The 26,483-nt window shown below is 36.3% G+C and overlaps 1 protein-coding gene across 1 annotated transcript in view; it reads right to left on the bottom strand.

Annotated features, from left to right (window-relative positions):
• LOC121422636 overlaps nt 1–26,483 on the bottom strand; it is a 176,514-nt gene that overhangs the window by 50,542 nt on the left and 99,489 nt on the right. The window contains exons 59-67 of the mRNA XM_041617797.1: nt 24,089–24,187; nt 22,704–23,033; nt 20,887–21,216; nt 17,824–18,082; nt 17,011–17,111; nt 13,394–13,492; nt 11,095–11,439; nt 9,172–9,417; nt 6,332–6,494 (exon numbers count right to left, since the gene is read on the bottom strand). Of these exons, the coding sequence (XP_041473731.1) occupies nt 6,332–6,494; nt 9,172–9,417; nt 11,095–11,439; nt 13,394–13,492; nt 17,011–17,111; nt 17,824–18,082; nt 20,887–21,216; nt 22,704–23,033; nt 24,089–24,187 (1,972 nt within the window). The remainder of the gene's footprint in view (nt 1–6,331; nt 6,495–9,171; nt 9,418–11,094; nt 11,440–13,393; nt 13,493–17,010; nt 17,112–17,823; nt 18,083–20,886; nt 21,217–22,703; nt 23,034–24,088; nt 24,188–26,483) is intronic.

Consider the following 26,483-nt stretch of genomic DNA (forward strand, 5'->3'; position numbering starts at 1 on the left):
GGGGTAGAAAAACAAGTGGAACGCCTCTGGCAGTCTCGCCTGCATAACATGATTTTAATATAGCAGCAGTGCTAACTTTGAAACTATAAAATAATCATTCACATAAACACCATTCATATAATGACATAATACCATGTTCATTGACCATAAATGACATTTGAACAGTGACTTAAGACTTGTCAACTACACCCATGTCCACAATTCATTCATTCTATCCATAAACTTTTAAAGTTATGATGGCAATTGAACAATAACCCCAACATGGCCTAAGTTTATTGACCTTAACTGACATTTGACTTTGGTTTTGTGACCTGACACTTACAGGGGATGTTCATTGATACTTGATTACTCTTATATCCAAAGTTTTATGAACTAGATCCACTAACTTAAGAGTTAGGATGGTAATTCAATACCCCCAACACGGCCAAAGTTCATAGACCTTAAATGACCATTGACCACGGTCATTTGACCTAAAACTCGCACAGGATATTCAGTGGTACCCAATTAACTGAATGTCCAAGTTTCATGAACTACATTTATAAATTTTCAAAGTTATGATGGTAATTCAACAAACACTGAATTAGTGAATTAGCTAATTAGCAAATCACTCCACTTTCAAAAATAAGTTCAAATTTGGTGTGCTACTATGAACAAATTGGTACTTCATGACTGTAAAATTATTTGTATCCTGAGCTAAGAATGTAAAATTTGCATCGGATATAGATAAATCCAATATAATTCTGAAACAATGAGATCATACGCAAGCACTAGACAAGAAAAACTTAAGCAGCAGGACTTCGGCAAAATGAGCAGGCTGTCAGCAAACACTAGCGGGCTAAGGTGCCAGTACTCACTATGTGATGTGCACTGTCCTGTTGCACATCACATACACATGCAAAGAAAACCAGCTCATACGAGTTTTGCTGGACTATTTCAACAGTCGTTTTTACAAGTAATATCGCCTCAATTATGTACATTTCTACATAAAATTACGCAAGTATATTTTAATGACTGTTTTTCTAGGCTGAGAACAAAAGAGGAAAAAATAGAAAATGCAGAAAAGAGTAAAGAGCAGCAGAAATAAATTTGTAAAAATGCAGAAATTTACGGAAACATAGAAGTCTAACATGCCTGCATAAGGAATTGTGACTATCATGACACGGGTTTTTAACATTCTTGTTTGCTTGCTGTTTTGGGTGAGTGTTGTTTGTCTTTTTGAACGTCCAGTCTGGGTAACTACAATCTTCTCAGAGAAGTTTGGATGTCTTCTTTCTCTGCAAGGTCTCATTCCTTATAGTGATGTTAAATCTAGCTCAATACGTAATGGTGCCGATAGCATCCAACCTTTGGTGGAGAGATGGAGGTGGGACTACAAATTGAGGTACTGGCCAGTGTGCATGGGTCGCTTTCCTCTAGTCGATGAGTTTGGATGTACATTACGGTTCTTTGCAAATTCTAGTGTCTAGGAAGGGGATGCAGTTTTCCTGTTCAAATTTGTGAGTGAATTGGATACTGCTGGGGTCCTCTACTTGGTTATTAAAGATGAGAAGGAAATATCGTTTTTCATCCACAATGGCAAGTTCATCATTTATGTAGCGCTTCCATAGTCTGGGTCTGATGTCATCTGGAGCAGTAGGCCTAGTGATGTTGGTCACAATGAGTGACACTGCACTACCCATGGCTCATGACGGAAACCTCCATTTGAGAACACTATACCCCAATTTTCCTCAATCAATTCTCTTCTCCAAGTACGACAAACCCACTGCCCCAAGTTTAAGTATCAAAACACCTGTTTCTTGACCTCGGTCCGAAGATAATACAACAGCCCGAGCGCAAAGCATGCCGCCATTTTATTTACTTACTTTCCTTATTTCGAGGTTGATTTTCTTCGTTCGAAATTGAAAATGGAAATGGACTAACATTGGATTTCTGAATACACTATGCCTTAGAAAACGTGATTACATATCGAATATAATTTCATTCCGAAGGTCCTACTACAGGCAGAGAAGTCTTACATAATAGCGCAGCTGTTGTTTATCATTTCGTCCTTGGCTCAACGCTCATTTACTGGCCTGTGGAGGTAAAATTGAGACAACGGGGATTACCTGGCCAAGAAGGGTTTATCGGGGCTTGGAAATGTTGAGAGTTTCAAATGAAAATTGGGGTAAAGCACCGCAGTTTGCAATCTGAACTGCGGTCTTTCGCCAAACGGTGGTTTGAGGTAATGTGCTCCAAACCTTTGTTGATGTATGACACCACTGAACTGGAAGTGGTGGTCAGGATGAAACGGAGTATAGCCTTATATAATGTCAGTGAATGTAAGGTTAGTTCTGTTCTTTAAATATGCATCAGGATTAAGATTGTCTTCAACAATGGCAATGGATTGCTTTATGGGGTTGTTGATAAATTGACTTATAATATCAAAGGAAACCATCCCTCCCCCCGAAGGTTATATCTTTGAAATCTGGGCAAGTTCTATGCAGTTGGAGATACAATGATCTGTCTTTCCGACAAGCCGAGACAAAATATTGCGGCTGGTGATAGGATAGAGAGGAAATCCTTTGTTGATTTTAGGTATGCAGTAGAAATAAGGCATATTTTCCCCTGAAGAGTAGATATTCATACTGTTGGCTGATATTTTCTGTTCATTTTGAGGGGTTCAATTAAGCTAGCAACTTCCGTTTATAAAGAGGTAGGATCAGAAGAAGAATCTCAGAAGTCTTAAAGCATGTTACTGACCTTTTTAATCATTACGAAAATTTCCCGTTTGATTCTCGACCTCACTTCGGACTGCAAACTGCGGTCGTATACCCCGTTTTTCGTTTGGGAAATCTCAAACAACATTTCCAACCCCGATAAACCCATCTTGGCCAGGTAATCCCCTTGTCTCGATTTCACCATCACGGGCCAGATAAAGGAGCGTTGAGCCAAGGACGAAATGATAAACAACAGCTGTGCTATTACGTAAGACTTGTCTGCCTGTAGAAGGATCTTCAGAATGAAATTATTGTATTCGATATTAATCACGTTTTCAAAGGCATATTACATTCAGACATCCAATACTAGTCCATTTTCAATTTCGAAGAAAATCGACCTCGAAATAAGGAAAGTATGCGGAATAAAAATTACGGTATGCTTAGCATGCAAGGACCGCGATGCATCCCATCTAGTTTCTGTCCGTACAGCAAGAAAATATGGGATGCATGCCGTTCACTCGCGCAACGATACAGTCTTAACGAAAGAAAGGAAGGAAGGAAGAGAGAGAGAAAGAAAGAAAAAGAAAGAAAGGAAGAAAAAAGTTTCTATCAATGCGTGTATACATGGAACTCCATGCACTCACCAGAACACACATTGCAATCCATCGTGTGTGGCCCCCTGCTGTGACCGTTGATGCTGGGGTGTATTATCTTCGGACCGAGGTCAAGAAACAGGTGTTTCTATACTTAAATTTCATGCTTGAGGGCAATAGGGTTTTGAGAAGAGATTTGATGATAAGGGAAACTTGGGGTATACTGCTCTTAAAAGCAAGATTTTCGTCATGATCATGTGTGTTTTAGTCTACTGTGGCTTTACCTTTGTCAGCAGGCAGAATTGTAATGGAATTGCTTCTCTATCTTCAGAAGTCATGTTTGGTTGAAGAAACTTAGTATTTTTAGAATGCATACTACATCATTCCGAAGATGGTTAGCCTTGATACTGTTGAAATTGCAAGAAGCTTGTTCTGCCGCTACTATAAAATCTTCAGCACTTAGATCCTTAGGTGTGACACTGAAACCCAAACCCTTTTCAAGTACAGTGGATTCAACTTGTGTGAGCTTGTGGTGCAACACAACAATCACGCATATTTTAAATTGAATTCCACAAAAAACCAAATCATCTGCTTTTTTTGTCTTGTACTATTTTAAGAAGCATTTGAAGTTTGCTTTGTTGTCTTAAGTTTACAGGAAAGAAATTTTTTTCCCATGACTGTTCAATGAAAGTTCAACAGCTTCAAGTTTATGTGGAGTTAAAGCTTGAAAAATAACATCTTTCTGTTAGTTGCTAATCTAATAATTTTGCATTGTGAACTTCTCCTTGCTATTGCAACAATGTTTTCTGTTCTTTACCTGTGTTTCAGACTTTTCAAATCCAAGCTGATAAGGATTACCCCCATTAACACACTTTCCAGATAATTGGCTGTCCAAACTTACTCCTTGGATCACTGAACAGGTTTATCTCATTGGTGTGTAGACCATACTTGCCAACTTTAGAAAAAAAAAGGAATCAAATTTTCAGACTAACGAGCGTGTGACATTTTGCGGGGAAGGGTGTGGGGGTACCCCCTGACACGGTTAGAAATTTTTTGAATTTTAGAACATGAAATGGGGGTTTTCCTTCACTTTTGAAGTGCCTTTTACCTTTCCACAAAGAAGAAAAAAATCTTAATTTTGTCCCAGTGTAATGAAGCATGAAACAGGAAAATCGACAGGAATCATTACATGAAATCGTACCAAATCTTTAGACTTCAAAAACATGAAGATCTTTTTCCATTAGAAATTAATATTGTATATATCCTGAATGAAACTTTGGATGAGATTGATTGAAGTGAAATAACTGGATATTTCTCATAATACTCCTTGTATTTCTGAATAATTTGGGATTTGCTCATTTTGACTTTATTTCACAAAAACAGACTACATGTAACAGTCTTAATGCACATGTAACTAATACCTTGGTCACATTTGTTCTACGGCAGCCGTACGGCGAGTCGAAAGCAACCGTTTTATAAATTGTTTGTACCAGCTACAAATATTTTACACTGTAGAGCTGCCAACTTGGATTAAAAAATTACTTGCATCTGCCAATAGATATCAGGAATCGTAAAATATTTGTTTTAATCAATAAATATCATATAAATTACTTTACATTTATCAACCGAAACAAATATTTTACAAATCATGATATTAATCGGCAAATGCAAGTATTTTTAAAATATAAGTTGCAGCTCTGCACGCGTGTGGTATCTAGGTATCGATAACAAAAGAATGGAAAATGGCAACGTAAACAGACGGGGTAAGTGAATGTTCTTGCTCTTAATTTTCTTCAATTTGACTAATATGTATTAAAGGAAAATTAGAAAATTTGATAAAAAATGGGGGTAAACATAAAACTTGCCCATGTACTTTAGTTTGGGCGCTTTACAAAAAATAAAAATTGGTGAAACTAGACCTAAATCACCATGGGTAATCCTCGCCTCTACAGCGAGGCATATATAGCCGACCCAGGCGTTTGGGGAGTAAGGGTACGATAGTACTATGATTTTTACTCCCCAGACGCCTCCAGGCTAGTTGTACTGCCCACTGCACTGACTGTATAACGATTGGAATCACAATCACATTCACAATCCAAACGATGCATTGGCGGCGGTATCCACACACTAAATTTGTAATTTTGGCTTTGAAATTCCACAGAAAAACTATATCCTTTGGCCATTAGCATTAGTCCGACGATCGTTGAGCTGGATCTAACGTTTGCACACGTATTATGCACTTGTATAATGCATGCAGCGCGGTATATACTCGCGACGTCGCAGCAGCATGCATTGTATTTGCACGTGTTGTCGCTCTAGCTGTGTTTGCACGCGCTTCTGTTATGTGTGGAAAAATAATGCTATTTGGGATATCGCGATATCCAGGTGTCTGCAAGCTTCAATATTGTCTAACCTTCATTCCAGCTGTTTTTTCAATATTATCAATGTAAAAATTAATGAAAATCAGAATTATGGGGTTGATATTCGTAATGCGGAATTGGCAATAAAAAATCAGGATGATTAGCAAGTATGGTAGACATAAGAAAACGTTCTTCATTCCACAATCACAAAAATTAACCTATTCATGATAAGATTTTGCTTGCAAGGCTGCAAGCTTTGTAGACCTTTGTCGAAGCTGGCGCTATTACTGGAGCAGCACCAGCTCGTACGAATGTCTGACAGAGCTTAGAGCCTCACAAGCTGAAGCTTACTAAAATAGGTAAATTTTTGTGATTCTGGAATAAAGAACATTTTCTTACGTCGACACCAATGAGATAAACCTGTTCAGTGACTTATATGTTTTGGCTACAAAAAGAATTTGGTTGAATAGGTACATATCATCATGTTTGTAAGCAATTATTGTTCTGGAGTAATTACTTACCTGATTATCATGAAAACAAGGATCATTAGCCATTCCATTTGACTCAAGGTTACCATAGAAAATACCATATCGGCAAGTTTCCAAATCTTTAGTCATTATGAAATGGAGTCCAGATTGGAATTAAATGCAAAATTCTTCAATAATCAAAACTAATATATTACCTTAATTCTTGTTGTATGACAATCGCTCTAGGTCTATCCAAATCTGTGTTAATAATAATTTGTTTCATTGTGCCATTGTAAGATATAGAGCTGATTTCATCTAATCCTGTATCCGTCCAATACACCGTCTGATGCATCAAATCAAGTGCTAAACCTTCTGGAACTTGAATTGACAAAAAAATCAATAAAAACAATATGATATAAATGAATATTATTTTTTAGAAGTTATAGAACATAAAGGTTGAGATCAGCAGGTCTACATGACATTTTGCTTCTCACATGTGAGCATCTCATATAGGAATGACAGGTAAAACTGTTTCAAGAAATTTGAATATGTACATGCACACACATTGATTTCTTAAGGAGAACACATTTCCTTAGACCTAAGCCTGCATGCATGTAGGCCTACTTTACAAAAAAGTCAATTAATAGCTGCACCAAATGAGCTGTTTCAAACAGGTTTCTCTTGTCTTCCATTCCCCCTCCTAGCTGGGGCACATTTCATAAGGCACTTGCAACTGTTGTAACTTTGTCATTATGGCAACTGCCATGGAAACCTTGTTTATGATTGGCTGTTGAGCCCTGTTTCCATGGTAATAGTCATTATGGCAAAGTTACATCAGTTGCAAGTCCTTTATGAAACGGGCCCCTAGTCTACAGCACAACCTTCCCATTTCAATCATAGTTCTTTTCTAAAGGCGGGTAGGTGACTGTTCAAACGACTGGCCTTGGATTTCCAAATGTGAATGTCATACACATCTGAAAATAATTTCATGTGCTTAGAACTTTACAACATCTTTCAAAAGGGAATTTAAAAGATAGCTGATGAAAATATTAAAAACAAGGCAAACGCCAATCGTTGTCTCGCCTGCATATTGCAGTCATGAAGAGAATGTATGTCAAAACTATGCTATATGACTTCCGAGGCTGTCAGCAGTTTAGGGGGTGAATTGTGGTTCTGACAGTTTACATATGCAATAATGCTATAGGCCTACTTTATCCCTAGGAAATGAGATAACACTAAGAATGCTGTTAATACTATGAAGCTATAATGATTTCCATGGAAGTATGGAAATGAATGTTGTTGGTGAAAAAGAATGTAATTCATAATAATGTGAGTGAAAACTTTGACAGCTTTTCTATTGTACCTTTGGCAAATTTGTGTGAATATTATAAATGGTGCCAAGAACTATAGCTCATTAAATAAATAACAACAACAGCTTTTAAAGAATAAACAAGTAAAATACAAAATCTGGTTCAAGTATAGAGAGTACTGAGTTCTGAAGTAAAATGTTCATTGACCTTTGACCTTAATCAAATTCAACTCACATTCGAACTTGACCTGCACCTTCAAAAGATGGACCTCTTGTATGAATTTGGCAATCCTACCTCGAAGCTGTAGAAAGTTATTGGGTGTACAACACAGCACAGTGCCAGTCATGGAAAGTTCATTGACCTTTGACCTCATTCAAATTCGACTCATATTCGAACTTTACCTGTGCCTTCAGGAGATGGACCTCTGGTATGAATTTGGTGATCCCATCTCGAAGCTAAAGAAAGTTATTGGGTGTACAACACAGCACAGAGCCAGTCATGGAAAGTTCATTGACCTTTGACCTCATTCAAATTCGACTCATATTCGAACTTGACCAGTGCCTTTAGGAGATGGGCCTCTGGTATGAATTTGGCGATCCCATCTCGAAGCTAAAGAAAGTTATTGGGTGTACAACACAGCACAGAGCCAGTCATGGAAAGTTCATTGACCTTTGACCTCATTCAAATTCGACTCATATTCGAACTTGACCAGTGCTTTCAGGAGATGGACCTCTGGTATGAATTTGGTGATCCCACCTCGAAGCTGTAGAAAGTTATTGGATGTACAGCACAGCAGTGCCAGTCATGGAAAGTTCATTGACCTTTGACCTTATTCAAATTCGACTCATATTCGAACTTGACCTGTGCCTTCAGGAGATGGACCTCTGGTATGAATTTGGTGATCCCACCTCGAAGCTGTAGAAAGTTATTGGGTGTACAACATAGCACAGTGCCAGTCATGGAAAGTTCATTGACCTGTGACCTTATTTAAATTCAACTCATATTCGAACTTGACCTGTGCTTTCACGAGATGGACCTCTGGTATGAATTTGGTGATCCCACCTCGAAGCTGTAGAAAGTTATTGGGTGTACAACACAATTGTTGACGATGCCGCCGACGCCGACACCGGAAATAATGATACCTATGTCTCGCTCCGCAGGCGAGACAACAACCCACAATTTAAAGTCTTTTAACACAATATGGTAACAAGGCATTGTGTCTCACCCACTTGTGAAAATGAGTAAGAAAAAATGACAAGTAAGTTGACCTACACTTGATATAACATGCACATTTATTTGTTGGTCAGGTGGCTTAATAATCAAGGTACATTCCGATAATTTGTTTTCCTGTTTCAAAAACGGGAAAGGGAAAAACAGAAAATTGAGCAAAAACTGTTTCTATTTTCAACATTTGAATCCCTTCAAGTTAGTCTCTCCTTCACCTCCAGTGGGTGAGACAAAAATTATAGCTTTTAATTTCAATGATTTTGTAGATTTTCAAGACTTTTCCCCACAGAAAATGCAGTCTGCAATATGATTTTGAAGGGTCCAAAACATTTAATTTGTGAAGAGGGGTGCAATCCAAAGATGATATTGTAAACAAGAAATTTGATCTTGGCAAAATTGTTACTTCTTTATTTTTTGTATTTATGGTGCAGATATGATTTTATTTGATATGATTGAATACTTAAGTATGAAAAATGTTCAGAAATATGATCCACTAACATACCGAACATCAAACTTACAAGACGTATTGGAATAAAGTGTATACTGATTTAATCCATCAAGGCTCCCTCGCAGGATACCATGGTTAGAGTCAGTCCAGAACACAGTCTCAATATATGGATCAAAGGCAACATCTAGAGGATAACTTCCATCGGATTGTGCAAAGGACGTGAAGTTCAAAGAGAACACATCAAAATCATCAAAAGCTGCTACCTGAATATTGTCAAAACCAGGGTTTGCGACAAACACGAGACCTGAAACCGGCTCTGGAATTAAGAAAAAGTTGAAAAATGGTAGCATTGAGATACAACTCATCAGATTTTACCTACAGATATAATTATATTTCTCGCGACCAATTTAGTTCATTTTATAAAATATGAGAGGATTTTCAAGGTAATGCAATACAATTTATTTTATGAAAGGGCTACATGTAATCCCATTGAGAAACAAGTACTCTACCAAAGTAAACCAAAACTGCATGCACCTAATATGCAATGTGTTCAGGAAACCATCATGTCTGCATGCATTGAACATTGCAGGTAAAAGAGCGATATGATGGTTTGCTAATTACATGTGTTGAAAATGTGGTCAGTAGTGTTGTAATTCCTATAGGTTTTTGTACTCGCTCTAACCAAAATAAAAGCTTGTAGCTATTTTGCAGTATTTTGTCTGATTTCATGTTCTGCGTACAATAAAGCACTTTTTAGCAATGAATATCTTTTAAGACTTCGGACAAAAATTTGACGTTGGTTTTCTCTGAAGTGTGTTTTGCGCTAGCCTTTTGTAATACAATGGTTTGGATGGCTGCCAACGAAATTAGTGATATCTGGAGTTTTTAAATCAAACAAAATATATGACATTATAAGGCTCATCTGAAAGAACACACTATTTATGCCATGTCGTTCCAGTTTAATATATTTTTCAGGAATATAGTTTAATCAAACAGAAGAAAAAAAAGATTATATGCTTGACAATTCTGACAAACTAGAGAAAATCTCTTGAACCATTTATTTCTCATGCCAGTAGAGCTGCTACAGTTTTGGTGTTATCCCATCACATTTGGAGATTACATGCATGCTGTATGTCAGGTACCCTTGTCTTTTTCACTGACATTTTCGTCATATAACGCCCCCACAATTATCGCAACTTTATGCTACAATTTTACTACAAAGTACAAATTTCCTTATCATCTATATATGTTTCATTATATACAATTTGAAAGATGAAGAGACCTACATATACACATATGATCAATACAGCTATTAGGCTTTGAGTTATACATGGGAGCCTTCACACTGCCTATATATGGATTACTGAAATCAGTAGACGACTGACCAAAGCCCATCTGGAACCTTGTAGTCACTGTACAATTATGCCTATGATGCAAAGTACATGATTAATTAATCACCAGGTTAACCCATTTCCTATTGAAACCATTGCGCTTTGGATGTGAGCAATCCCTTAACAAAATCTATGAGGCCCGAATTCACGAAAGTAGTTTTAAAAACCCACTGTTGAATCGATGATTATGCAGATTTCCTGTAAAAATTATGCTTAATTTAGCGCGTATCGGGCGCCTGTATCAAGAATTCCAATACTGATGCGCGCTTTTGTCACATTGCGCCAAATTGATGCCTGTTACCATGGTTAGATACGCTATTTTATTAATGAGTCCACTGTTTGAAGAGTGGACTCATGAATAAAAAAGCGTGGATAACCACGGCAACAGGTGCCCATTTGGCACACTGTGACAAAAGCGTGCATCAGTATTGGACATTTTTTATACACACGCCCAATGCATGCTAAATTATGCATAATTTATATAGGAAATCTGCAAAAACCATGGACATAACTGTGGCTTTTCAAAACCACCTTTGTGAATTCAGGCCTATATGAGTCAGAGTGCTACATTAGTTAGCATAAATAAAGCATGTTGTACAAACCTCGATCATCGTACAAAACCAAGAGTGTCAAGTTGAACCCGCTTCTCTCAATGATCCCATCAGAACTAAATGCAATATAGATATCACCCGCTGGTATTGTCAGGTCTGGTGGCTGCCCAAAATAAGGGTTGCCATATCTCCGGAGGATATCTGAACCAGATCCAACTGTCAGGTAGTCACCCCAATAGAGTGCTATATTTCCAAATCGTATGACATATACAATGTTGGTATCATCTACTCCTTCTGCATACTGGAAAGTCCAATTAACATTGGAATTCGGAGGGTAATACGCTGGGTAGTTGGGTGAAGCCAAGCTGATAACCGTGCCAGATTCTAACTGGTAATCTGTATCAAAATAAAAATTTCATTTAGAAACAAAGGCTTTGCAATCCAATTTGATGAATGGGTTGAAGAAACATATGTATCACACTGAATTCTGAAACTTAGCCAATATGTTTTGTTCTTTGGTTCGTTTTGGGAAAAGAAGGGGAGTAGTTTCAAGGAGCATGTAAACATGTGCCTTTCAAATAATGAATTACTAAAGGCAGTTGGTATTTCTATCTTGGAATTAAAATCAAATCATCCCTCCAACTGCTGTTGATATTTAATTAATTTGGTCATATAGGAAGCTTTATGGAGATATTTCTTTTATACTTTATTGAGATATCAAAATTCATGTCCCAATAGTGTACATGAAAACCATTAAGAATTCTTATAATAGACCTCCATCTTTGCACCACTGTCCTCCTGTCAGCACAAATGCTCTAGGCATTTTAATCCTATCTCAGCCGGGGTATTTTGGGAATTCATATGGTCTGGGGGGGGGGGCCTCCCAGCTCCCCCTTGATATCTCAGCTGTTGACCATGTGATCGAGCTGAAAATTGGCACACAGTTGTGTGGGACATAACATACAAAATTGTATAGTAATTCATTTCATGCAAATTGACATTAAGTGATTAGGCTAATTTATGCATAATCAGTATGTGAAATCATACTTTTCCCTCTAACTCCCTAAATAAAGCTCCAAATGTTCTAATTTTTGGTATAAAAACTCTTTGTGGTGTTCTTCGCAAGTGTACATGAAAACATTGTGATATCAGATCAATTTCTTATGTATTATATATTTTTTTTTTGCAATTTCTTGTGTAATTCTTTGTTTATCTTTTTTTTTCTTTTTTTTTTCAATGACATTTGTTTGGGACTCTTCTGATATCATAAACAGCATAAAATATATACATTTAGACTTGCAAAACTAAAAATAATCATACATTCTGTATTTTTGGTTGAAAACACAATGTGCATCAACTTTGTACATGAAATCATGTTTTTGCGCAACTGTTGGTCCGACATGCACTATAATGTTGTATAATTTTGTGATCGCGTAACTGGGTGACGCAAAAAACTGGTCTCAAAAGTTGCTCAAGACTTGGAAGTAAGAAGTCAGTGAGCAGCATGGCAAAAATATTTCACGAATCATTAAGGGGGAGCCTCCAAGCCCCCCCCTCCCCCCGGCCTGGATAGGGTTAAGACTAATTATGATTAAAGAATTCTGATTTTTAGGGCTTGTTCATTTTACACAAAGTGATAAACAGTATTCCTCTCATGTTTACATGATTTTTTTTAAACTCTCCATTACGTCACAAATCATTCCTTACCAGAGAAACTCACTCATGTTTGAGACATTTGATTTACCAGAATACCTGCTGAATGTCTTTTCTATTATCTTGGATTTTTTTTCATTTATAAAATTCAAATGAAAATTCTGTGATATAAGAATTTAAAAATTGTAAAATAGCCATAAAATGGATATCCTTAAGCTTATCAACAAGCACTAATTGGAGTAAATTAGCATGAATGAACAGAATGCTAGAACGAAACGATATACAATAACACCTAAAAAGACAATAAACGCGTAACAAAGAAATGTATGTCTATTTTAAAGGCTATTTTATGATTTTGTGTTACCAAAAGCTTATTTAATTCATAAATTTATATACTGTTCTTGCAAACCTCTCAGTGTAAACCATCACTAAAAGTTTATATCTTAATGATTTTCTAAATTGAATAAGGGAAGTAGATTATTCAAATCTTTTTAAGGATCTCATTTCCAAGTAATAGGTCATTGACTTTATCACTTAGCAACCTCTTGATGTAGTAATTATTATTCTGTGTTACTGACAAGTAAAAAAAAAACCTGAATTATTTTCTGTTACTGGTAAGTAAAAAAAAATGATCTAACTAAAGAAAAATTCAGATGGAATGGTTCAGTCAAATTACTTTAACAGGCAAGAGACTTACCACATTGATTTTCATCAGATAGATCATCGCAATCGGGGAAGATATCACACTGTGACATTTTATCTACGATGTTACTAAGATCTTCACATAAATATAAATCTATAAAGGAAAATAGTAGGACAAGATTATAACAAACTTATCATTGTAATCGTAAAAAAAAATAAAAAATCTGAATTTAACCATCTTTTTACCTGGGCTATATTAGATCCTTACCTTTTTATGATACAAATCTACAATGAGATAGAAAAAAAAAAACAATTAGGGAAGTTTTCATAAAATGTTTGACCAATCATTTGAATAATGGAAAGTAGTTTAAAAGGCGAGACCACTCGCTTCCGCAAAGATCAGTTTTAACCTCTAGATCAAGATATATCTAATTCAATTTTGCAGACTTGAATGCTGAATTGCCAATGAATTCACAAGAAAAAAAAATTGCACATGAGTGGAGATTACAATTACAATTATATTAGCTGTACAAAAAGGGTGAAGTCAACATACTTTGTTAGCCATTTTTGCACTGAAATGTGATATAACTAAAAATACACTTGAATAATTTTTCACTTCCTGTAAAATATCAGTGGCTCACAAATATCTGACCCTGAAATTTGCCTATCGATTTCCTAATTACTTTTTAGAAAGTAATGAACTAAAAGAAGTGGAACGCCTCCGGCAGTCTCACCTGCATCACGCGATTCAATATAGCAGCAGTGATGACTTTGAAAAGTACTATAAAATAATCAGTCACAAAAAACACCATTCATATAATGATACGATACTACATTTGTAAATAATAAATGACATTTGACCTTGATCATGTAACCTAAGACTTGTCATCGATACTTGATTACCCCTATATCCATAAGCTAAATCTATAAAACTTTGAAAGTTATGTCCAGAAATCTAATAACTACCTCCAAAATGGCCAAAGTTCAATGACCTTTGACTTTGGTCATGTGACCTAAAACTTACATGAGATGTTCAATGATACTTGATTACTCTATATGTCCAAGTTTTATGAACTAGATCCATACACTTTCATCATTATGATGGTTATTCAACAAATACCCCCAACATGGCCAAAGTTCATTGACCTTAAAAGACCTTTGACCTTGGTCATGTGACCTGAAATTTGCACAGGATGTTAAGTGATACTTGATTACTTTTATGCCTAAGTTTCATGAATCAGATCAATAAACTCAAAGTTATGATGGTAATTCAACAGATACCCCCAACATGGCCAAAATTCACTGACCTTTGACCCCTTGGTCATGTGACCTAAAATTTGCACAGGATGTTTGAAGATAATTGATTACTCTTACGTCCAAGTTCTATGAACTAGACCTATAAACTTTCAAAGTTATGATGGTAATTCAACAAATACCCCCAACTTGGCCAAAGTTCATTGACCTTAAATGACCTTTGACCTTGGTCATGTGACCTAAAACTCGCACAGTATGTGTATTGATATTTGATAACTTTAATGTCAAAGTTTCATGAATCAGATTTATTTACTTTTTAGGTTATGACATTTCAAAAACTTAACCTTAGGATAAGATTTTGATGTTGATTCCACCAACATGGTCTAAGTTCATTGATCCTAAATGACCTTTGACCTTGGTCATGTGACTCAAAACTCATGCAGCATGTCCAGTAATAGCTGATTAACTCTTAACATGCCACGCACACTACTAAGCCAATGCCACAGTGCTAATCCGATGCTAATCCCCTGTGCCAGCCACAAAACCCCCCTGTGCCACATTGATTTTGGGATCGCGAGTCGTATTCACTCCTTCCAATAGTCATGATTACAATTGCTTGTAACTCTCTAACAATTAGTTTATCCACAAAATATTGTGTAGTAAAGTTGTAGGAAATTTCATACCCCTTATAATGATGTCCTCATTATGTGGATTGGTTATTATCTTTACCGCTAAAATATGAGTTGTATCAAGTAGTTCCATTTTGTGGAGTGTTTTGTATGGATCAAAAACCTAGGTCTCTTCTCTCTCAGAGGCGGAGCCATATCTTGTAAAAAATGTAGAAATACTCGAAAAAGTCGAATGTAAACCGCGTGAGTAAGTTTATCTGTCAGAAAGCAGAGTTCACACTGCACACAATAGTGCTAATTACGGCGTGCATGCGATGCGCAATACAATGCAAAACGGCGTAACAATGATTGTTATTCCGAATGTGCGCAGTCATGCACGAAGCAGGCGAGGGTAGGAAACAATGCAAGCACAAAGCAATCAATAGTAGGCGTGCGAGCACGAGTGTGGCATGTTATAGTAGGATACGTAGCGTGCACGAAGCACTCAATGAGTTAACCTTATGGCCAAGTTTCATGAACTAGGTTTATACACTGTCTAAGTTATGCTGTCATTTCAATAACTTAACCTTTGGTTAAGATTTGGTGTTGACGCCACCGCCTTCGAAAAAGCGGCGCCTATAGTCTCACTCTGCTTCGCAGATGAGACAAAAATGACTTTCTGTTTTAACTTTTTCCATGACTCCCACATATTTTGTTGCTTTATATAACCCACAAATTTGAAACCCTGTCAAAAAGAGATTCTTCAAATTTTATTTAGAAAATCAAACTAATAAGTAATAATAATACAGGATTTGTATTGTCAGCATAAATCCATCTTATTTGGTGCTCAAGGCACTCCTATATCACCTCGGCTCAGCTGCCGATTCCAGTGCTTACAGCTTTTTGAGGGATTACTTCCTGCCCGTACCCATTCACCACACCTGGGTCCAGTAAAGCACAATGTGGGTAAATTCCTTACTGAAGGAAAACACACCATGGTTGGGAACTGAACCAGCATCCCTCAGATTGAAAGACCAAAGTCTTAACCACGGGTCCACAATGCCCCAACGGATCAAATTACCATATTTTACGCATTTCCATACATTACGCCCATTGTAATAAGAGAAATCTAAATGTGTTTTCATCATATATTCATAATAGTATAAAAAAATGTACAAATATACCCCCTTAAATTCTAACATGGTGTTCAATAAATGTTTACCAGTTTTCATTACATTTGGGACCCATTCTATACAGAGTCACAACTTTTGTAACTTTGCTAGTTTGGCAACTACCATGGCAACATGGCTCAGCAGACAATCACAATAAAGGTTTCCATAGTAATTAAAATAAAGGCTATGTTACAGTAGTGATAATGATAATGTTTTATTTACCAAGAAAAGCCAATTCAGTTTAGGAAAATGCTCTAGAGGCGGGTCCTGCATAATACAATATGTTACTATTATCCTTCTCCAATGCTAATGATGAGAGCCTAGCAAGAGGGCAGAAGGTCCCATTTTTATATAAAGTCTGTGGTATGACTCAGCTGAGGATAGAACCCACGACCTCCTATTCATGAGGCACATGCTCTACCACTGAGCCAACATGCCCGGTGGAAACACTCCCTTGAACAATCTACAACTATCAATTGCCCCATCCCCTCAATCAAGAAGAAAAACAACAAAGAACATTGCCAAGAAGCGTCTTTATGGAAAAGTATAACCGTTAAGCTTATCACGCCAACATTTTCTTAAGAAAAATACCCCCACATAAACATACTAGTACATAACAGATAAAGGTTGATTGATACCTATTAAGGATGCAGGAATCAATATCAGTTGTAGCTGAAATCCTTGAGCTTGTATCGAACTGTCGCTTTTGAATCGTATCCAACTCGTAGAGCTGTTCAATCTATGCAAAGTCATAAAAGTGTATTATTTGTTTGGATCAGAATACACTTATTTTGCACATGTGGGACAAATGATTAACAATTTTCTTTGTATGGATTTCATCTGTTATGAGATTGCATCAGGTAAAAGTTGTGGATTTTCTTTGGGAAAAACATTACATCAAATTTGAAATCAATGTTTAATCATTTACTAAGAACACAAATGACCTAGCAAACAGTCAAACTGTTTTCAACGTGGGAACTCATAATCAAGCCACAAAAACTAATACTAAATTTATAAAAATCATTTCACGATTATAAAGGATCATTAACCTTAAAAAACAAATGATTAAAATAAAACAAGAACAGACAAAATAAAGACATCTATGAGATCTGCCTTTCCAAGTTCATGAAGCATTAAAACACACTTGTAAACACTGATATTTACAAATACACAACACAGTATGGCAAAAAATACAAAAATAGAAGGGGACAGGGCAAACAAATATCTTAAGCTTGAACAAATGGGATAAAGATTCTTTTCTAAGTTCAAGGATGACAGACATGTTTTTTAGACGTGTTTTTTTTTCAAATCAGGCAATAATGGCAGTAATCTTGAATAGAATCAATGGAGGAGCATGATTTTCAACATTTTTTAAGCAAATAGTTAGTTTGCATTGTACTAGAACCCAAATTGCAATTAGGAAAATTATGGATATACATGTATAACCATACCTTGTATATATAGGCACATCTTCTCCAGTGACATTCTTTATGAGCTCATTTCCAGGCGTGTGACCATACCCTATGCTCAAGAAATCAAAGTCTTCCAGGTTGAAAGCAAGATATCTGATGATTACAGAGTAGTTTGATGGTGCAGTGATGTACCATGTAATATCAGTATTTGGTGGATAATTAGAAGGATGATTGGGCGATGATATCACCTCTGTATCACCAATATACAGGTAGACATAATGATGTTCAGGTCCAGGTTCTAAGTTTTGTAAAATAAAGAAAATATGTCTCATAATAAATCTTTATCCTTATTATTTTTAACAAGGCAAACGCTAAGCGTTGTCTCGCCTGCATATTGCAGTCATGAAGAGACTGCATGTCAAAACTATGCTATATTACTTATGAGGCTGTCAGTAGTTTAGGGGGTGAATTGTGGTTCTGACAGTTTACATATGCATTAATGGTATAGGCCTACTTTATCCATAGAAATTCAGATAACACTAAAAATGATGTTAATACTATGAAGCTATAATTATTTCCATGCATGTAAGGAAATGAATGTTAGTGAAAAAGAATGTAATTGATAATAATGTGAGTAAAATTGAAAAATTAAATTATTAAGGTGTTATGGCAAACTTACTGTTTGAAAAAATGGAGGAAAGGTTGTGCATGAAAGATAAACATAAACAAATTATTGTGTGTGATTTTTAGCCACCTTGCCTTGACTTCAGCAGTAGGGTTTTCTAAATTGATCTGTGTGCATATGATAAGTAAATGATGCAAGAGTGAAGTTAAGTGAAGTTATTGTGTGTACAACACAGCACAGTGCCAGTCATGGAAAGTTCATTGACCTTTGACCTTATTCAAATTCAACTCATATTCGAACTTTACCTATTCCTTCAGGAGATGGACCTCTGGTATGAATTTGGTGATCCCACCTTGAATATATAGAAAGTTATTATGTGCACAACATAGCACAGTGCCAGTCATGGAAAGTTCATTGACCTTTGACCTTATTCAAATTCGACTCATATTCGAACTTGACCTGTGCCTTCAGGAGATGGACCTCTGGTATGAATTTGGTGATCCCACCTCGAAGCAATAGAAAGTTATTGTGTGTACAACACAGCACAGTGCCAGTCATGGAAAGTTCATTGACCTTTGACCTTATTCAAATTCAACTCATATTCGAACTTTACCTGTTCCTTCAGGAGATGGACCTCTGGTATGAATTTGGTGATCCCACCTCGAAGATATAGAAAGTTATTATGTGCACAACATAGCACAGTGCCAGTCATGGAAAGTTCATTGACCTTTGACCTTATTCAAATTCGACTCATATTCGAACTTGACCTGTGCCTTCAGGAGATGGACCTCTGGTATGAATTTGGTGATCCCACCTCGAAGCAATAGAAAGTTATTGTGTGTACAACACAGCACAGTGCCAGTCATGGAAAGTTCATTGACCTTTGACCTTATTCAAATTCGACTCATATTCAAACTTGACCTGTGCCTTCAGGAGATGGACCTCTGGTATGAATTTGGTGATCCCACCTCAAAGATATAGAAAGTTATTGGGTGTACAACACAATTGTTGACGACGACGCCACCAGAAATAGTGATACCTATGTCTCGCTCCGCTACGCAGGCGAGACAAAAATCTACATAACATTTTTTAATGCTCTAGGATTCATATCATTTATTCCTCAACTATTTGTAGCCTTTAACACTTTTACAATATATCTACAATTTCACTCTCAGTAACCGGCTTGAAATAAAGAGATTTGAACAGGGTATCTGCAAGAATTTGGCAAAGTCGTTATCATTATTGGGTAATGACTTACTTATTTCCTGTCCAATATTTACAAAAAAATTATTAAAGAGGTTAGAAATAGTTTTAGAATCATGAATTTCTTGACCACTGAAAGAAATATATGAAGGAAATCCCTTCTTAGACTTGCCAAGGACATCATTTATTACTTCCCATGTCTTTTCTATATTTCCTTGAGCAAATTTAAATTTAAATCTATAATAATTCTTTTTTGCTGAATTCAAAATGCTGTTAACTCTATTTCGTACTTTATTATATTTTTTTGTTAAAGTTATTACGATTCTTAACACATTGCTTAAAAAGTCTGTTTCTCTTGTCAATTTGATGCATAATACTACACGTAATCCAAGGTTTTTTTTATTTTTCTTTTCCTTGGTTTACTCTATTTCATTATAAAAGCCCCATTATACAATGATAAAAACGAATCTGAAAATCTATCGTAAGTTTTATCAGTATGGGAACAATCAATCACCTCAGCCCAGTTGACACTACAAAATGATTTCTTAAAAGACTCGATATCCACATCATTAATAATCTTGCTGTTGCATAAAGGTTCAACTTGAATACGTTTTTTTGTTTGGAGATTAGGAATACTGGAAAATGATCAGAAATATCACTACATATTAAGCCAATAGAAATGTTTGTATCAAAATGGTTAGTAAATATATTATCTATCAATGAGAAAGATGTAGGCGTAATTCTTGTAGGTTTGTCGATAAGAGGAATCATATAATTAGCATGCAAACACTAAAGAAATTATTCAAAAAATGATTAGAATATTTCATACTATTCACATTCAAATCACCCATGAGATTTTTTATTTTGTTCTCACAATTCATTTTATCGAAACATTTACAAAATTTCTTCAGTAAATTCTTTAATGTTAGTTTGAGGTTTCCTGTATATAATTCCAACTAAAATGTTTTTTTTCTGACACGAGATTTCAATGAATAGAGACTCATAGTTTGCAATAGAATAAAATAGATCAGTTCACATTTTAAAATTATACATGTTCGATATCAAAAGACCAACTCCACCTCCATGACCTTGAATTCGATCAGAATGTATACCCATCTAAGGTAAATAACATAGGTTATGTAACCAGGAGGGGTATCATTATGTAACCTTTCATAAAAATCACAGAATGCCATTCTGTGCAAAACATTTCATGTACAGTGCATCAAAATGGGTAATATGAATAAATCAGGAAAATATGATATAGCACAACCAACCTTCACAGGAAACGCCTGCATCTTCTCCATGGTAACAGTTGTGACTATTCCAACCTCTGCTGCCACATTCAGCCAAACTAGATTCATTTCCGTCACAAGCAACATCATCAAGGTGTATCGGACCAGTTCCTGGAGAATAATCACCATCCCAATAATACAAGGCTTCACCTACACCCTCTGGGTATCCAAGCTGTCGACATACAACCCTGGCATCACGATCATCCCAACCATCATCGCAGACAGTCCCCCACTGACCACTGTAGTAGATCTCAACCCGACCTTGGTGTGAATTGCTACCACCGACCAGGCGGACATCTCCATCATATATAACTTAAAAAGAAAAAGATCATATGTATATCCATTCATTCTTGTAACAGATATTATACACACTATTATACACACTCTGAGCCTCATCAAAACCTGTCAATGTTTGTCACAATTGTGGTTTCAAAATGATTCCGGCCAAAATTGGTAGATTATATACCACTTTTTTTCAAATTCAAGTGAGTCATTTTACCTTTAAATTATTCAACATACAGATTCATGTGTAAACCTTATTCAATATAATGCACATAGAGAGACAGATTTAAGAAATGAGTGTAAAAGAGCAAAAATTCATACATGTTGCTATGGATTTGCCCATTGTTATCAATCAAGTTTTACACTCAATCCATAGCAATGGTAATAATGGTAATAATCAAATAATACCAGGTGAATGCAATCAGGATCACATTCATTTACAATCAATCTTTGTGTCTGGATCGTATATTTTCTGATATTATGTTCAATCTCTCACCACAAGCTGGCACTGTTTAACTTATAGTGACAGGCATGATAACATCATTACAAAAAGTGTAAATCTTTATACCCTCTGACAAAAGTAAGCATTCATGGACCCTTTCTAATAAACACTCTTGAATATGAAATAGTAAATACATTAATTCTGAACAATCTTTGGTTCACACAACAGTGCATGTCATATCAAGCGCAATATCACAAACCCTTCTATGCATAGATGAGACTAGTTTCAATCTGAAAATATCATTCAAAGGTATTGTTTAACTTTGTGAGCAGCTGATTTAAAAAATTTCAAACCAAGATGAAACATGTGCACAAGTGCATGTATTAGAACTCATAAACCCTGAAAACAACCATTATTGAGAATGAAAAGCTAAAACTACAAGGCAAACCCCGATTTTGTAAATAGGTGTCTTATAGACGCCTAAATACTACGCATAAGTGTATGGGATGAAATTAAGATGGTGTTTCCGGTTACTTTATATTTCAATTTTTGAAGCACTAAATAATTATTTTCGAACGCAATTTTTTCTGGGCTTCATTTTTGTAACATATCACAGACACAGGTGACAAGTGTGACCTTCTAGTTCAGATTTTTTTAAAGTCAAACCAATGTTAACCAATCACTTTAAGTTATCCCTTTTCAGCCATTCTCAGGTAAATAATGACCCTTGTGACCTTGGATCTTTAAAAGATAATTGGTTGAAGACCAATCTTGAAATATAATGCCTCAGGCAAATATTTCAGATGCATGTACCTTGTCAAACGTCTGTGCCAAAACTTTAATGAATCCCACTATAAAGGTCCTATGCGTCTTTTCATAGCGGCTTTCCTGCACTTCCCTCTGCTTTGTCTGTGATGAAGTGTGCCAATAATGAAAAGCCGCTTGTGGGGGAACCCCGACAAAAGACAGGGTTCTGAATTTGTGAGGGTAACTAAGGAGGGCAGCAGAATAAAAATGTGTATTCTTTTAATACCATTTGTAGTAAGTCAAGGACATATGAAAGAGCACAACATACCTACACAGGAAACACCTGCATCTTCATTGTGGTCACAGTTGTGATCATTCCAACCACTGCTGCCACATTCCACCAAAATAGATTCATTTCCGTCACAAACAACGTTATCAAGGTGTATCGGACCAGTTCCTGGAGAATAGTAACCATACCAAGCATACAAGGCTTCACCTACACCCTCTGGGTATCCAAGTTGTCGACATACAACCCTGGCATCACGATCATCCCAACCATCACCGCAGATGGTCCCCCACTGACCATTGTAGTAGATCTCAACCCGACCTTGGTCTGCAGTGGACCCATTGGCAAGGCGGACATCTCCCTCTCTCATCGCTGAAAAAGAAAATGAACATACACTGTACATTAATTGTTATTGATTCTGGAGGATGATAATTTTCTAAGAAATAAAAAGTGTGTTTGAATACTCCCATTACTGGTGTTGTGTCCAAGACAGGCTTGTCCTAAGCCAAGGCCTAGGCTGGATCACCCCAAGGACAAAGACAAAACCAAGGCTGGATTGCCAGTGGGCAAAACCAAGGCTGGATTGCCAGAGGGCAAGACCAAGGCGGGAAGGGCTGTAGCCAGCCTTGAGGCCAAAGGCCTGCATAGCCTAGAGATCAAGAAAAGGCCAACCGAGACCGAATGTTTTGATATTATATAGTGGCAAAAGCCACATAACTCAGAGAGACCATACCTGCCACCTCTTTGCCTAGTGATACTCTTTGCTTTGGTATGCATTATTTTTCTCACCTCCATAAATAAATTATACACACGTACACTTTTTTTTTTACTTTACCTCAGGGTTTTTGCTTTAAAAAAATTGTTTTGGAGTCTTATTGCAAAACAATCTAAAAGCCTGATGCAAAGTCAGTTTTCACTTGACAATTTTCTCCCCCCCTCTCTCTCTGTTACTTTCAATAATATCTAATTTTGAGAAACTTAGTCAGCATTTGCAATTCTTAAAATTCTCCTGGCCTAATGATTGTGTCCGAGGCCGAGAATGACAATAAACCCCAAGCGTCAAGGCCAGCCTCGAGACCCTGAACACTGCCCATTACGCCGTCATCTCCATGCACTTCTTGCTATGTCAAAGAAACATGGCTATGACACAGTGGGGAACTATGACAGCATACTGAGAGAATAGTGAGGACCATTATCGATGTTGCATACACTACATGATCTCTGAAGATCCATTTTCCACTACATAAACGTACATGTAGAACATGTCCAAATGTAGTGTTAGCGATGTCTGGACAGTGCATATAGTAGTGCATTGGTATGTTTGTACAACAAACCTTGTACGAGTACTCTGGACTATTCACATGAATGTTCACATTTACACCATCTAAAACATAGCTGGATTGTTTATGGAATTAATAAAAGCTTACCGCAATTCCATTCATCACTACTGTCTGGGCAATCGTCACGTCTATTACACAGAGAGGTCAACGGAACAGCGCTGATACTATCATTGCATCTGAAATATTCTATAAATAACAAATGGGATCAATGATTAAACTCATTAAAAATTAAATCAAATAAAATCCATAGCCTACAGTATGTATCTACATTAATTAGTATTACCATGTAGCTCTTAAGCCTCCTAATGATAATATTATCCCATGTATAGCATTTTAATGTAATGTCCCCATACACATAGTTGGCGGAAGTGGGGGGGGGGGCGACAGGGGGGACCTGGCCCCCCCCCCTTTAATTTTTTTTGAGGACCTTTTTTTTCTCGTCAATTTTGTTTCCTGCGCCCCCCCCTAAATTCAGGTGGACCCCTTCTACAATTTTTGTGTCCCCCCTAAAATTTTGGTTGATAACCTTTTTTTTGCTTGTCAAATTTTTGACCTGTGTCCATTCCAAAATTTCATGTAGACCCCCCCCCCTAAATTTTTGGGCTTCCGAAGCCAATGCCTATGTACTAGTCAAAAGGAATTGGACATTCAATACCATGGCTTTCACCCTGCAGCCTTCAACAGCACAGAAGCATATCAAGGAAATAAACTCCTGTCAGGAACTAATTTACTTCAGCTGGGCTGAATGCAGAATGTTGATCAATTAGTATTTATTACCTAAAATGTTTTCAATGTGAATATTAATGCATTTAGATTGGGTGCCTAATACTTTACTTTATTCATGGCATGGCCGAGATGCCAATAAGACTCTCACCTGTTTTTTTTTTAAGTGAAAATAAAATTCATCTATCAACCTGATTTATAGCTAAAGGAAATTATGCCATGAATGGATTTGAACTAAAGACCAGCTGGTTCAAAGTAAAAATATGAATCCAAATTTCCACAATGTTCCACACTAATCCACTGGGCCGCCACATTTTGGTAGTCTTCCAGCCCAATGAATTCTCCAGGCACCCCAGCGGACAGAGGGTAGGAGAATCCTACACAAAAAAGCATGTTCTTCCAATCATTCACAATAAAAATCTCCCAGTGCTAACCAGAGTAGACAATGATGAATATCCCAATCCATCCTTTCTAATTTGTTGAAAAAATAAAATCAATAACTTAAGATTTTTGTATTGAAATACAGAATTTGTATAAGCTTTTGACTTTACTATTGTGCAGAGGTTGATACTGTTCATATATATATTTTTTATACATCATATGATTTGTTTTGATTTGATTTTTGATTTTGATTTTATTTTATTTATTTCGGCATTCACATCAATATCAGAATTACAAAATACATATATACAATATTTACAAAGGTAATACATGATTATAACAAAATAATAGTCGCATAGTATAAATATTGTAAATAAATATTAACAAAAAAAAGATGTGTTGTATATTTTTTCAAAACAAGGTTATAAATGAATGCAGGAGACCGCCATCGTGAGCGATTAGGCTTGATGATGATGGAGGCCTCATAAAAGGTACGTAATAGTTCTTCATTGATCAAGTGGGTGCTGTGCAGGTGTAGGTGCAGGTGCGGCAGAGAGCAGTTGAGATATTAAGTTTAAGAGGGGGCTGCGTAAGATGTAATAATAATGTTACGTTTAATATTAGCTTTCAAGGAGTAGATTGTTGAACATGATTTGATATTGTCTGGAAGATTGTTCCAAATGTCGGGACCGTAATGTCGAATGGATTTGTGGGTTATTAATAATTTGGGGTTAGTGATATGGAGGTTTCAAGATATGCAGGTTGGGTAGGAATGGACAGACCTGTTGAATCTAAACATATTATTAAAAGACTGAGGAAGTTGATTATTAAAATACTTAAACATAAATATAGCAATTTGAATCTTATTAATATCAAAGATTTTTAATGTTTTGAGTTTGTGAAACAATGGGTCAGTATGAGCCAAGTAATGTGAGCCTGTACGCATACGGATAGCTCTTTTTTGTAGTTTAAATATATAGAGTTTAGTTTAGAAGAGCCACAGTTTGCCCAAACGATATTGCAGTATGATATATATGGAAGAACTAACAAATTGTATAAGAATAAAGTTTTATGAGGAAGAAGGAATTTTAACTTTGAAATGATTCCAATACTTTTTGAAACGCACATTGTAACATGGTGTATGTGTTGGTTCCAAGACAGAAATTCATCCATAATTAAACCCAAAAATTTTGAATTGGTTTTCTATTCTAAAGGCGTACCGTCAATGTTAATGTTAATTGGTGTGTTGATATTATGAGATTGATGTCTGAAATACATAGAATGTGTCTTTTTTGTATTTAAAGAAAGTTTGTTGGCCTTAAACCAGTTAGACACCTTGTAAATTTCACGATTTACTACATAGTTTAATGAATTAAGG

Source organism: Lytechinus variegatus, chromosome 10, assembly GCF_018143015.1.
Source record: "Lytechinus variegatus isolate NC3 chromosome 10, Lvar_3.0, whole genome shotgun sequence".
Classification (NCBI taxonomy): domain Eukaryota; kingdom Metazoa; phylum Echinodermata; class Echinoidea; order Temnopleuroida; family Toxopneustidae; genus Lytechinus; species Lytechinus variegatus.